General features: G+C 36.7%; 2 protein-coding genes across 5 annotated transcripts in view; one reads left to right on the top strand and one right to left on the bottom strand.

The window, feature by feature from the left end:
* The first annotated feature begins 50 nt into the window (after positions 1-50).
* usp30 (ubiquitin specific peptidase 30) lies at positions 51-12,955 on the top strand. 2 transcript variants are annotated; one of them, XM_028456467.1, is made up of 13 exons: positions 51-178; positions 1,846-1,955; positions 4,115-4,288; positions 5,576-5,679; positions 5,778-5,876; positions 7,402-7,447; positions 7,537-7,631; positions 7,718-7,777; positions 7,888-7,974; positions 8,074-8,154; positions 10,931-11,153; positions 11,249-11,357; positions 11,936-12,953. In XM_028456467.1, exons 1-13 carry the CDS (start codon positions 108-110, stop codon positions 12,186-12,188), a joined length of 1,512 nt encoding a protein of 503 aa, XP_028312268.1. In that variant the 5' UTR covers positions 51-107; the 3' UTR covers positions 12,189-12,953. The 2 variants fall into 2 exon arrangements, with proteins under 2 accessions (XP_028312268.1, XP_028312269.1); XM_028456468.1 differs by lacking the exon at positions 4,115-4,288 and having other exon boundaries at positions 11,936-12,955.
* Positions 12,883-15,422, bottom strand: part of alkbh2 (alkB homolog 2, alpha-ketoglutarate dependent dioxygenase) — a 7,903-nt gene continuing 5,363 nt past the window's right edge. For all 3 annotated transcript variants that reach the window (XM_028456472.1, XM_028456473.1, XM_028456471.1), the window contains exon 4: positions 12,883-13,955. In XM_028456472.1, the coding sequence (XP_028312273.1) occupies positions 13,640-13,955 (316 nt within the window). In that variant the 3' untranslated portion in view covers positions 12,883-13,639. The remainder of the gene's footprint in view (positions 13,956-15,422) is intronic.

Raw genomic sequence — 15,422 nt, 5'->3', positions numbered from 1 at the left:
AAAAATAAATGCTTTATGCCATGGAACGTCTTTGTTTAGTGTCCGGGTTACCCGGAGCATTGACGGTGTAACATCGCTCCGTCGTAAACACACCAGCGTCTCTCAGGATGTTATGGTACCGACCGGAGAGCTCAAATAAGCTCGTCGGGGAGTTTTTTGGCACCGGATCCGTGGTCAGGTAAAAGCCTTGCCCTGGCAGATAGCTTTAGCATCTCAGACAGCATTAGCTCCTGCTTTTAGCACACAGCGGCAGGCGCGGGGGTCATGACACCGCAGTTTGTTGGACTCAAACGGTTCGGTTTGGTTGTGACGGAGGCTCAGGGTGACACATTGATGGCAGCTCTGCGCTTTATTGACTCCTTTTTAATTTGGTACCAGTTAAACTGTTCTTAGATGTTAGCCTAATGCTAGCTGCTATTATTAGCTCCATGGCTAAATACTCTCACAGAGACGAACGGCAACAGCGTCACAGCCACAACAACGTCCTTCTGTTGCTTTTTACGCTTATTTTTTCATTCGTCCGATATTTTACAGGTTTGTAGGTAGAACTGGGCAATATATCGTTTTTCAAGATATATCGAGTTTTCTATTTTACTATGAGAAAAAAAAGGCTTTTTCTAAAAAAAAAAAAAAAAAAAAAAAGAAGCAATTTTTTCTTTATATGTGAAAAGAGGTTACAAGTGACAATAATGGGTCAACATGATGAAAAACACCACACAGGCTAAATTAACGCTATGATCCTTTTAATATTGGTAAAAATAAAGAAATAACTTCACAAACATGATAACTAGCAGCCCCAAAAGCAAATGCACAAATGTCAGCAAAAAAATACACAAAATGACTTAAAAAACTGAAATTAGCAGAGAAATAAACAAAAGAACAGCACAAAATACTTAATAGGACAAGAAAATACACAACAGCAGAAAATAAATGCACAATGGGACAACAAAAATAAACAATGGGACAGCAAAAATGCACAAAAAAATTCAACAAAAATGTAGAAACAAATGGAGAAATGCACAAAACAAAAACATAAAGACACAAAAAGAAAAACAAAAATGCAGAAAAAGACAACATAAATACACAAAAGAACACAAATAAACAACAAATGACAAAAGGAGAACACAATGGGACAACAAAAATTAAAGAACATACATACCAGAAAATACACAAAACGACTCAGAAAGACATCCAAGATTACCGGAAAAATGCACAAAAGAACAACAAAATAAGCAAAAGAATGAAACAAATACACAATGGGACATTTATTAACAAACAGCTGTCCAATATGAGCCACTTTTGCCTTTTTCTCCTGTAAGGGACAGCACGTGTGAGTTAGTTCTGTAGTGTGGCTTGTTTAGGTGAAGGTCTGGGTTAGGACGCACTCAGTAATCCATCTAACTGAGCTTTTGATTGATTATACTTTATTAATCCCCGAGGGGAAATTCAGTTTCAGTTACATCCCGACCAAGAAACATGAAGGACAATAACATATCACATGGGGGACAGGTACGGGAATACTGGGGAGCAGCCAGCAAGAGCAGCGCTCCGTTTTCATGCTGTTCTGAGATGTAATGAAAGCAGTGACTCCTAAAATGAGTACTTTGATACAAAATAAGCTATAAAATATGTATATAAATATTATATATTGATGTAGGTGATATTGTAATTTTTTATATCGCAAAAATGGAAAACTTGATATATAACCCACGCCTACACTGTAGAAGCTGAAATGTCACTAAGACTGTCATTAATGTTGTGTGTGTGATATCTGTGCTGTTCTCAGATGAAATCTCACAGCTTTATGATTAAAAAAAACACCCATTTACACTCTGTCTCTTTCAGAAACAAGATGATAAAAAACTGGGGTGTCATTGGAGGGATTGCTGCTGTGGTTGCTGCAGGAGTTTACGTTTTGTGGGGTCCCATCACGGATAGAAAGAAGAGGAAGAGAGGTAAGATTGTGACACTGTAATGCAAGGCTGAGCAAAGTCTCACTAGCTGCGTTTCCATTCCAGTTTTTCACAAAATAAAAGCGATATTTATTTATTTATTTATTTTATTTCCTTATTTCTTGATTCTGATATTTTTAAAGTTTCGACAAAGTACAATTGTGATTTGAACGTGTTTCCACTGAAAGTTGTCATAACTTCTGTGAAATCTCATCCCGCGACACTTCCCTGCAGGAAGATGGGTAACACTTCATAATAACTATTTGTCATAAGTAGTTGATAGATCATTAATAAACTGTTAGTTAATTAGTTGAACATTTACTAACATTTTGATAAGGATTTATAACTGTGTATTATATATAGCTAATGGATTTATAACTATAGTGGGGGAAATAAGTATTTGATACACTGCTGATTTTGCAAGTTTTCCCTCTTCCAAAGACTGGAGAGGTCTGTAATTTTGATCATATGTACACTTAAACTGTGAGAGACAGAATATTAAAAAATATCCAAATAAACACATTGTATGATTTAATAGAATTTGAATGGTACAGATGTAACTGTAGTTCTTGACCAACTTATATAACTTTATATACAAAAGTAAATGAGGAATAGTTGCAACTTTAGAATAACGTCTAAATAACGTATAACTGATATTTAACAAGTTAGTTTACTAATGGCTTATTCATGATCTATTACTAATTTACAAGGTAATTATACATTATTGACATAAAGTTATCATATAATTTATAACTAACAGCCTGTAAGTTATCTATTGGCTATCTATAAGATACAGCTATAAATCCTTAACAAACTGTTAGCAAATATTCAACAATTTATATCTCATTAACTAACAGTTTATTAAGGATCTATTAACTACTTAGAATGGGTAGTTATTGTAACACTCTGCATTCCTTTGTTGTTTGCTGTCTACCATGAGCTCCTCTCAAAGCGCACAGACATAATCATTTAATATTTATATATTATACATTATAAAAAAATAATATATATATAACATACATTATATAAATCAAAACAATATTTAACAGAATGAAGTTCAATTGTAGTTCTAATATTTAATGAGAGAGGAAAATAAAGTGTCAGTGTTGGTCCCACACCAGGTGTGAGATGAGCGGAAACGATCTAAACTATAGAAATAAATCCATTCTATTTATAATCTATTTTTCAACTTTCGAGTCGGTATCGCATGTGGGGTTGCCTGGAGTTTAAATGGGGTCGCCTGAAAAATTAAAATGGATTTTTGAAATCTTTTAATTATTATTCTTTCTTTTTCTTTTTTTCTTTTTAAATTTAAACAACACACAATCTTAAACTACAGCATTTCTACACTTTCACTTTGTGAAATATAAATCTAGTTCAACTGACTTACAGTAACAAAAATGTATATATCTGAGTATAAACGTGATCATAAACTAATTCTAGAAAAAGAATGTTTTACTTCTTTACAAAATGAGATCATTTAAATTTTTAAAATGCGTGTTATCATTCATTTATTGCATTATTATTCTCTGCAGTTGTTTTTAAATAGGAAACAGTTTTTTTAAGCAAACTGTCACGTCTTATTCGGAAATAAGAGAAAGGGGGTACTTGAGCCAAAAAAGTTTGAGAACCACTGATCTAGGCTACAAAATGTAATTTTCTTTTTACATTTTTTGTTGGTAGTGTACCATTTTTTCAATGAAAAGATGTACCTTTCCTCAAAAAAGGTTGAACAACACTGGTCTAATGTGGCAGCAATAAGTTATAAGTATTATGCTAAGAAATGTCTGGGACGCCTCTTCTCTACACACGTACCGCACCATGTTTACTCAGAGAGAAGTGGTCATGTGACCAGTTACAATACGTCCTGTGATGTGTAATTGCAGAAAAAGTGTTTCCCGTTGCACTTTTACGATACATTTCAATATTGAAATGTCTGAAAAACCTCCTCATGAAAGCGTAAAACATTTTAAGTGATAGAGTGTTTCCATTACCAGTTTTTATTGCACTATTTAGATTTTGCGCATTTCCAAGGGTGATGGAAATGCAGCTAGTGTCTGCCATAGACGTGTGAAGATAGCATTCCATGTTGTCTGGCTAGAAAATGAGTCCTGATGATGCGATGGTGACTCTGGATGGTCATGCGTGTCCTGTCCTTACAGGTATGGTTCCAGGTCTGCTGAACTTAGGCAACACATGCTTCCTGAACTCTCTGCTCCAGGGCTTGGCAGCGTGTCCGTCCTTCATCAGGTGGCTGGAGAAAGTTTCACGTTTGCCTACGATTCAGTCGTCAAGAAATAACCAACTATCCACAACTTTGCTTCAGCTCCTTAAGGGTACTTTTGACTATCAGTGGTCATTTTCACTGCAAATTTTAGTTTAGCTTTAGTCGTCGTCTTTTGACTAAAATGCAACTTGGTTTTAGTCAAATCATATTCATCAGGACTATTGCTGTTATTGTCTAGTATTAGTCAACTAAATGAATGTAATATTATAGTCGAATATATCTCTAACACAGGGGTTCTCAACCTTGACCCATTTTGGGTGGCGAGACACTGAGAGGGGGTCGTCACTCGTCAGATGCCTGAAAGAAGCTAAGAATATTTTCTGAACAAGTTGAGCACATTTTTGCTTATTTTTACCCATGTTTTACAACTACACCAAACTTTCCATATTTTAACCTATTTTCATCACTTTTTCTTGCCATATTTGTAATCATTTTAATGCATTTTTGCTTCAATACTCTCATTTCTGCCACTTCTCCATCAAATTTCAATGTTTTTTCTTCACATTTTTTTCCACTTCCAAGACACTTTTGGCACTTATAAACCCTTTACACCACTTTTCCCACCTATTGTTGCACATGTTGACCCATTATTGTCACTTTTAACCTCTTTTCACCTTTTTTTTTCCCAATTTAACCACATTCACGATTTGTTATGCCCATTATTTCCCAATTTTAACTAATAATCCCTACTTTTTTAATTACGTTACCCCAACACCCCCACCCCATTTATGCCACCTTTAAGCCAATTTTGACACTGTTTTTGTCCACTCTAATTTGCAACTTTTAACATATTTCTGTGTTTTTTAAAATCCCATTTCACCGCCTTTTCCACATGACTGTTCTTCAATGTTCATGTCTGTGTTCAACCACCTTCAGGTACAGTGGGGCTCCCTGGTCTCTGGAACTTTTATTTTGGGGGTCGCGGCTGAAAAGGTTGAGAACCACTGTTTTAACAGACATAGTCGGCTAAAATATAAAGCTTAAAGGTTTTTTCAAAGATTTGATTACCATGAACACAAACACAATCAGCTTACTTCCTTTTGGGTCACTTACCGGCTTGTCCCGCCTTCTCCACGCATGTGAAGATGTTCACATGTGATGGTCATGTGTGAACATTATAGTTTTTATTATTAGTTAAAAACTATATATTTTTGATAGTTTTCGTTCACATGTATTTTTGGAATTAGTTATAGTCTTGTTATTGTCTCTTAATAAAATGTAGTCAACCAAAACTATGATGAAAATGTTTAGTCAACAGAATGAACTTTGATTGTGATAAACTAGTCAGTGTGATGGTATTTGTTGCTCAGACTCAGCCTGTGTCGTGCTCTGATAGCTCTGTCCAGTGATGAGCCTGTGGAGGACGATGCACTGGATGCTGGATGTCTGCTGGATGTTCTCAGACTGTATCGCTGGCACATCAGCTCCTTTGAAGAGCAGGTCGGGGTTTTTTTTTTTTTTTTTTTACAGATTCTTGAAACTTCAGCTTTTCTTTCAATCATAATAAATCTGTTGTTTTTCTTTTTTTGTTGATCAAGGATGCTCATGAACTTTTTCACGTCTTGACGTCTTCTCTGGAGGAGGAGCGGGACCATCAGCCCAAAGTCACTCATTTGTTTGACATGCAGTGTCTTGAGGTTATTCTGACTCACATGAATCATTTACTTTAATTTGAATTAAGACAGTACATATTAATTAATATGTCGGCAAACAGCGTCAACATAAATATGCCTGAGTTAGCGCAAAAGCTAAATTTCATCCGTTGTCCTAGGGCAGTGTTTCTCAAACTTTTTCAGACCACGGACCACCTAACTCAAAACAATATGCCAACTTCAGTTCACAAATTAAAACATAAAATGACAGTTTTACCAAAGATACAATTAATTTATTTTTGTCACACAGCTTGTACAGTAATATTCTTTGGATTTAACCCATCCCTCAATGAAGCAATATGAAGCACAGTTATGGCAGCAGGGTCACACTTAGTTTGACGTGAACTGGTTGCGGTGTCGCAAACCGGTTCACTGCACAATGCCACAAAAAAACATTTAGTCATTTTAAATGCTAGTTTATTTGATATTGAAAACAACACATATGTCACAGGCAGTTTGAGAAACACTGAAATGAAAACACTTGACATATTAATTTTAAAATATAATATGTCACTTGTCACCTCGTGGACCACTCGGGGTCACTCACAGACCACCAGTGGTCCGGGGACCACACTTTGAGGAAGTCTGTCGTAGGGCAAGTAAAAACGTGATATAACACAGTTAAGCAACATGGCACATTGAGACAAGCATTAAACCTGACTGACAACAGGAAACACTATACCACATATACAATTTGCAATAAAAAAAAAAACAACAGTCAGGAGTTAAAAGAGCCCAAGAAAGAAGTAGAACATTAACTATGGGTGTATGACTGGTTTGTTTTCAACCTATTTTTGACAACGTTTTTGAAGGTTGGGTAATTGCCACAGTTTTTGATGTTTTTTGGAAGTGTATTTCATAATTATGTGCCTTGAATATTGCTCCAAGATACTTACATTTTTGAACCACATCTAAACACTGGCCATTGACTAAGGCTGCGTCGAAATAGTCCTTCCTATCTCCTTTCCTATCCACTTCTCCTTAACACTGTGGATGACGTCACAGGGTTAAGGAATGGAGTTAGGAGACTTCCTGAAGGAGTTAGGTAAAGGTGATCACGTTGTTTTGACAGTCAGATGCACTTCCACTAGGTGATGTGATAATCCAACAGCGGAGAAGGTTAGTGACATCTGCCGTGGTGAAAAACCTATACATTTTTAAAAATGGACTACTAAAAGCACATTTATAACACTTTCCGCTGATATAATCTCAAATATCACAAGGTTTGAATGTAAATCAAAGGAAAAGAGGCTACTAGGCTACGAGAAACAAAAGTGAAACTAAAAGAACGACACATTGAGAATGGTTGCTCGATCAACATTATTCTGAATTAATAAATAACAATGCAAACTGAGAAAAAGTTTGTTTAACAGCATACGCGTAACATTCATAGTGTATCTGTATGATAATTTTTTAACCTGCAAAGATTTGGAGGTTTCTACAGCGTTTTATTTTTCATTTGGATTCTCATTGATTATGTTTGTATTTATGTTTGCTTCCTCGGTGGCAGAATGTACCTGATCAGGATGAGAAAACGATGACCTGCAGAAGTCGAGGTTAGGAAGTCTTCACACAGCTGGCAAGGTGAAATAAAATTAAAAAAAGAGTTTGATTTGAATTCCTGCTTACGTTCCTCGTTTGGCAGCTCCTCTCCATCCCATTCCAAGTTTGTGGAAGTTCCAGCATCCTTTTCACGGTCGTTTAACCAGCAACATGTCCTGCAAGCGCTGCGAATTACAAGTGAGAGCTTGTTTTTTGACGAGTACGGCTGACTTGTCTCATCGTTTTGTAGAGGTGACCCTTTGCTTCTGCTTTGCATCTTACAGAGTCCTGTGCGCTACGACTCCTTTGAAAGCCTTTCTTTGTCAATCCCCTTACTTCAGTGGGTACGTAGGCTGACAAAAAGAAAACGCATAATAATAACACATTAATATTGCTCATTTATTTACTTCTATTCTTTTAGTTTATTGTTAATTTACTTCATCTGTGTTCTCAGGGTCGATCGATTTCTCTAGATCAGTGTCTTCAGCATTTTATTTCCTCAGAAACCATAAAAGAAGTGGAATGTGGAAACTGCACGCAGGTAACTCTAAGCGGGACCATTTCATTCTTTAGGGATTTGCTTGTTTTTATTTATAGAGTATATTTTTAGATTTTTTAATCTCCGATTGCTTTTCCGCAGCTTCACCAAGACACAACCAAAAATGGCCAAGTTTTAGAAAGTCAGAGGACGACCTTTGTTAAGCAGCTTAAACTGGGCAAGGTAAGAGTGTTTATCATTTCAATGAAGGCTAAATATTGAACATTTGAAATGTTATCACCCTTATGAAACAGCTTATTGGGTGGGGGGCCGTTCACATTAAAAGTGTGGACCTCCCAGGTAAATATGGACTTCTCTGTTGCTGTTGGGTTTTTTGGGTGGTTTCTCTTTTTTCTTTTTATTATTGTAATTATTTCTGTATGTATTTTTCTTTCATTCATTCGTTTTTTCTTTTAATTTTTCTTCCTTTATTGATGGCACCACAATTATCACTTATGTTATGTAAATTTTTATTTCACACATAAACAAGCTATTTCAATTCCAAAAGAAAAAACAAAACCAATGAAAAAATGCAACAAAACGAAAGAAGCAAAGAGACATTCTTCTGTCTGTAATGAATAAATTATATTACTTTTTTCATTTCCCCTTTCCCTCCTGCCACACACACACACGCACACACACATTGGCCTTCATTTATCAACCGTTCGTGCGTTCAGATCTGTGCGTATGACGTGTGTTCGACTATATTCACGTACGCTTCGGTGTTTATCAATCTTGACGTGAGTGCACGCTATGTTCAGATCTCAAGTCAGGTCTGACCTCGTGTACGCAAATCAGTGTGTGTGGATTTGTGGTGCAGCACAGAAAATATGATTGAGTCGAAAAATAATTATTAAACTAACCTCAGCTGTCATTTAAGCATAAGCAGACACATTAAGAACAGATCAAAATAAATACAACAAATTAAACAAAATAAACATTTAGTTATTTTTCATTTATTTTAATGTGATATTTATTCCGTAAAGAGTACAGATAACTGAGGTCGATATAAACGTCATATTTTCATGTGTCTCTCCAGGATCTCTGTTGTAAAGTTGTTCTCGGCACACACAGGGGGGCAGACGTCACCTGCTTGGTAGCTGATCCTCTACCACAGAGCGTTTAAAGGGATCCTCCACTGTTTTTACAAATGTGGCCTAAAACCTTGAAATGTCCTTATTAGAAGATCTTTGCCTAACAAAACAAATTATTTTGCATCATATTTGTTTTAATAACTTTGAAAAATGGGACTACTTTACTCTTCTTCACGCTGTCTACGAAACAGCAGAGTTGGAACTGTCGCCCCCTGCGGTCACAGATTTTTACGGCTCACGGATTTTGTTTATCAAATTTCGGTAAACAAAAGAGGTTTACATCGACTTCTTAAACTATTACTGATTGTTAGAGCAACCCAATGCAGCACAAGTTGTCATTTTGACTGAAAAAGCTGCTAAATGTTCCTGAATGCTTCACCTCCTATTGAACTTTCAATGGAATAAAAGGGACGATTGGCGTTATTTCAACATAGCGGTGCACGGGCTCTAAAACGATAAAGTTGTCCCATTTTCAAAAATTAATAATGATGCAAAATAATGCATTTTGTTAGGCATAGATCTTCTAATAAGGACATTTCAAAGGTCTTAGGCCATATTTGTAAAAACAGTGGAGGATCCCTTTAAAATAGCTCCTTTAGGTCAAATTTTCATACGTTCAGAAAACACATCTTTGTTTTGCTCCACCTCAGCTGTGAGGATGTCGATTTTCATTTTGGAAAAGTTTTTTTTTTGTTTCACCTCAGTGGGCGGGGCCTCCGAAACAGGAATATTTAAGGGGGTAACAAGGTAATTCACACTTGACTGTGGGTGTGTTAAGAAGTGGGAAGCGGATTAAGGAAGTGATGGAAAATGCTTTACTAGTACTACTAATAATGATGATGATAATAATGGTAATCGCAAAATATGACGTTCTGATTTCGCACATCAGGCTTAATGTTTGTCTCGCTGTCCTCCATCTGAGCATCAAACAGGCTGTGAATGCGTAACATGTTACTCAGTGTAAAAAGCGTGCGTGTGTGTGTGTGTGTGTGTGTGTGTGTGTGTGTGTGTGTGTGTGTGTGTGTGTGTGTGTGTGTGTGTGTGTGTGTGTGTGTGTGTGTGTGTGTGTGTGTGTGTGTGTGTGTGTGTGTGTGTGTGTTGTGTGTGGTGTGTGTGTGTGTGTGTGTGTGTGTGTGTGTGTGTGTGTGTGTGTGTGTGTGCGCGCGCGCGTGCGTGCGTGCGTGCTAATGATGGCTGGGCTGGAAGTGTTGAAGTGTTCAGACCTGCTGTAAATGTGTGTGTTACTCGGAGGACGGCTGGTATCACCTGTAGTAGATCCCAGCTACAGAGCTTTGACAGGTCGTGAACAACATGTGGATGACATGGATTAGATGGATGGAAATAAAATAAAAACTGTTACTCCCAAAAAATGTGTAAATGATACAGGTCAACAGCAGCTCAGAGGTTCATGTGTGAATGTATTATATTAGTTTGGTAGTGTGCCTAATATATCCTTAGAATTTAAGTCATCAACTATGTAGAAACGTACGTACGCCACCTCAGGACTTGACGTGAAACACCGCACATTTCCACGCTCACTCCAGTTTCTGAACATCAGGATTTTGCAGTGGTTTCGACGTACGCACGTTTTTGGGCGTATGTATCTATGCGTATGTATGAGGATATGAATGCTTCATAAATCACATGTTGGTCCTTGAACTCAAATTGGCACACGTTTTCATGCAAGGTTGATAAATGAGGGCCATTGTGTGTTGTATACACAAATATTTGTAAATGTCCTGTCGGTGTATCGTGCTGTTTTCTTTGTCTCATATGTTGCAAAGTAAAATAATTATTTTTATCAGTCTGGGATGAGGAAAAATGAGTGAGAATAAAGAAAGTAAACCACAGCTCTCATCCATTAGCTCCCCCAGTGTCTCTGCATCCACCTACAAAGACTGACATGGTCCAGTGAAGGAACGCCCATCAAACGGCAGGAGCACGTGCAGTTCTCAGAGTATCTTTCAATGGACCGCTACAAACACAGCACGCGTGCACAGAGAAGCCAGCGGCTAAAACCTGCTCCCACAGCCGTGACAACACAAACCCTGGACGACTGCAGTGAAAGGCCGACCCCCAACGGCACAGGTGGGAAGGATCCCGTGAAGGCGTGTCATGGCTCTGCTTCGACCTCTGTCAGCTGCTGCTCGTGCACTTTACAGCTATGATGATTTCTCTTGCAGACGCTCGGCATCATAACAACAACAGACCTTTTTCCAACGGGAGCTGCTCGTCTGTTTTTCCTCAGTCTCTGTGTGAGAAATCCCAGCTTGGCTTCACATGTGACTACAGGTACCAAACCACACACAGACTCTCGTGGGTGTACAGCAGGGTTGGGGTCAGTTATTACTTCAATCGTGTAATTGATCATTAATTACAATTATGGTGCAATTGTAATTGTTATTTAAAAAAATATTTTGCTGTCGTAATTGTAATTAAATTGTAATTGAGTTTAGATAATTTACTTTGTAATTGTAAATGCCATGAAAATTCTATAAAAATGTTACAGCTCTGTGTGCAGTTCTACACATATGTAGTTAACTGTTATTAAAATATGTTTCATATCAAGCTTTTCCACATTTTACCATTTAAAATATTAAAACCTATATTTTTATTGATTAGGAAGCCTAACAGGGTAACCAATAGATAGGAAAGAAATAAGATGATAATGTGTTTTTAGTGTATTTTACACCTGATTTAGGACCCTTTATCATAAGAGATGCTAACAGAAAGCTAACACAAGAGGAAGGTTAACTTTTATTAGGTTATTTATTTCGGGCTCAGTAATTGTGATTAATTGTAATTGAAATGTAGTAATTGTAATTGACTTTCCGTTGATAAAACATTCTATTGTGTGCCTGTGGTTGCAGCTCTGCTGAATACCTCTTCCAGCTCACAGCTGTGCTCGTGCACCACGGCGACATGCACTCGGGACACTTCATCACGTACCGCCGCAGTCCAGCCTCGCCGCGCTGCTCGTCCCCCTTCAGCCCTCAGTGGCTTTGGGTGTCGGACGACTCGGTGCGTAAAGCCAGCCTGCATGAGGTGCTGTCCTCCAACGCTTACATGCTCTTCTATGAGAGGGTCAGAAGGCTCAGCCTCTCTCTGTGCAACGAGGAGTAACCAGGAACCAGACGACCTAAGAAGCCTGCTGCTGTTCAGCTTGTAAACTAACAGGAGCTACAATAGTGGGACCTGTTGGAGCTCAGACATGGATGTGTGGTGTGGACACTTTTCCATAGATTACCAGCTCACAGGATTTATTTGATGACTGGGATCAAGAAAATGACTTTTATTCATGGAGTGGAAGCTGTGTAGCCAGATACTGTCTGTGTTACTTAGAGAAATACTGGCTTTGTTATTAATCTATGATACAATGATTTTTAAGAGCCATGTTGTACTTTGATGACACAGTTGCAATGACTCAGCACTCGGTCAGCCTGCTGTTTATTGCATTTTAAAAAGCTCAACCTGAATGTGATTCCATAGCTCCTTTACTCCTCATCATTCCTTACAGTGAGCCCAAGGTGTGTATTAGAAAGTGCTCTCACCGCTAATAAGCAACTCAAATTCATATTTTGATATTTTTCCAAAGTTCAAGTGCCATGTTGTCTTTTGAGATTAACATTTTTAAATAAACAATAACTAAAACCATGAGTGCTACCGCTAATGTGGAACCTGCACAGCAGCCACAAAGACGAAAACGACAGGCAGGAAATGTGAAATGTTTTATTCATGTGTAACTGATTTCCCACATCACCAAAAAAAAGGTTGTTATTCCAAAGGCTTGGTGTGAACTTGGTTAATGTTTGTACGGAGGAATGTTTATGTGAGATCATTTTGTGCAATCTGTAAATCTTTTGAATTAAAGAATAAAGTTCTAATTTGAAGTATTTTTTTACCTGAAACAAAACAAAATCAACTTTTTCTGAAGGAACCTTTCAGATGGGTATCGCATTCACTGAAGAAAAAAGTTTTGGTTTTTCTGAATTAAAGATGAAAATAAGTAAATAAATATATTTGGCTCAGTTTTTCTGTTTTTATAGGAATTATTGAGTTATTTTTATGGGAAATCATTTTCGGTTTTTCTGAATTGATGAGATATATTTTATTGGAAATGGTTTTTTTTCTGAATTGATGAAATACATTTTATAGGAAATATTTTTCTGTTTTTCTGAATTAATGAGATAATTTCATGGGAAATATTTTTCGGTTTTCCTGAATTGATTAGATATTTTTATGGGAAACCTTTTTGGGGGTTTTTTTTAGTTGAGATCTAAACTGAAAAATATTTCCTATAAAAACCGAAAAACTGGGCCAATTTTTATTTATTTCATAACTTTTTTCTATCATCACTTCAGAAAAAACCAGAACTTTATTTTCAGTGAATGCAATAAGCTTCCATAAACTGAAAAATATTTCCTATAAAAACAGAAAAACGATGCCAATTTATCATTTTTTTTTAAACTTTCATTCATCTCATCAGTTCAGAAAAAATAAACTTTTGAGAAGAAGTCACTAGAAAAGAAAAGAAATCTGACAAACTTCCATTCTTAAATTTATAGGGATTCAATCTAGCTTTTGGGTTCATTGATGAGCTTGATGCGTCTGAAGGTGAGGTTGATCCGAGGCCTGATGACCTTCTTGCGAATAGGAAGGCTGTGGTACCACATGCTGTTTGTGGGCGGGTTCATGAGGAGCAGGCTACCGTTAGCTAGCTCCAGCTTCACGGGTTGGATCCGTCTGTTGCTCTGCTTTCCTCGAGCATCTCTGTGTCTGAAGATAAAGTCTCGCGTTGCTCCCAAAGAGACGGAGGCAATGGGCCAGAGCGGGTCCAGTTCCCTCTCATCATCTCGATGCTCACCCATGTGGTCCCGCCCATCTTTGTACCTGGATCAGAGAAAATCACTGAGTGGTGAAACTTTGGTAACACTTTAGTTTTATACATAAAGGCTGACATTACACTGTCATTATTATGACATGCCACCTGTCATTAGCATTAATAAGGTGTCATGAAGGCTGTCATTAAGAGTCATCGTTACCCTCCACCTAACCCCAAAAATGCCAACATAGCTCCAAAGCATCACCAACCTTCCTCTTCTTCTGTTAGCAACCTTCCGTTATAATAACGGGTCCTAAATCAGCTGTAAAATACACTAAAAACAAATATCTATCATCTAATTTCTTTCCTATCTAATGGTTACCTTATTAGGCTTCCTAATCAATGAAAATGTAGGTTTTATCATTTTTAATGTATGCGTCTGAGCCTTTTTTTGTATTGATTTCAAGTTTGTTTAAATAATAAAATGTGGGAAAGCTTAATAATTGTTAACTACATATGTGTAGAACTGTACATAGAACTGTAACGTGGTTCCTCAGTTTTGCGTTCAATTATAATTGACAATTTTTATAGAATTTTTAATGACAATTACAGTTACAAAGTCAATTATCTGAACTCAATCACAATTTAATTACGATTACGACAGCAACAGATTTTTAAAATCACAATTCCATTCACGCAATAATTGTAAATAATGATCAATTATGAAATTACAATAATAATTGACCCCAACCCTGGTGACAGCCTTCATGACACCTTATTCATGCTAATGACAGCATCATGTCAACCTCATGTATAAAATTTCAAGTTTTGGAAACTTCTTAACCAGTCACACGAACACAGTAAAGAAGTACATTTACTACAGCAGTGCTTCTCAAAGTGTGTGGCGAGGTATGACAGGTGGGGTGCGACAAACTTTTCAATTTCATGACAAATATTATTCTGAGATCAATAACATTAAACAAATCACCAACACACAAAGAAAGTAATAATGAGAAGCCTAAAGATGTAGCAGAAATTAAAAGAGCATTAAATTCTTAGACGACATTAGATAACGAAACTAAAGTGTAACGAAAGTGCAATATTAATTGTTTAAAATGATTGGAAAAAAATAATTTCATTTATTGGTTTTCTTAAGCTTTTTGCCACAGAGTGCAAACAAAGTTCCTTTATTTCCTGTATTTTTGACTAATTAACTATTAGTCGTTAACTAACACTTTTAAATTTGGTTTTCAGGTAGTTTATTCTAGTTTCTGAGTTTTATGTTATTCATAAATAATGTTACTTGCATTATGAAACATGACGTTCCCTGTTAGTTTAGTCATACATGTACTGAAGTTCATTTTTTGTTTTCTTGAGCTTTTTGCCACAGATTGTTATTATTATTATTATTATTTCCTGTATTTTTGACTACTGCACTTGCTTTTTATGCAGGTTATTAGTTGAATTCAGTTTTTGAATTTTTGATTCATTATGACATATGACGTTACTTGTTCTGTGAATTCAATAAGTGTGAC

Source organism: Gouania willdenowi, chromosome 9 (genome assembly GCF_900634775.1).
Source record: "Gouania willdenowi chromosome 9, fGouWil2.1, whole genome shotgun sequence".
In the NCBI taxonomy this organism is placed as follows: Eukaryota; Metazoa; Chordata; class Actinopteri; order Blenniiformes; family Gobiesocidae; genus Gouania; species Gouania willdenowi.
Note: the sequence above shows the minus strand (reverse complement) of the source record. Positions and strands in the feature narration are given on the sequence as shown.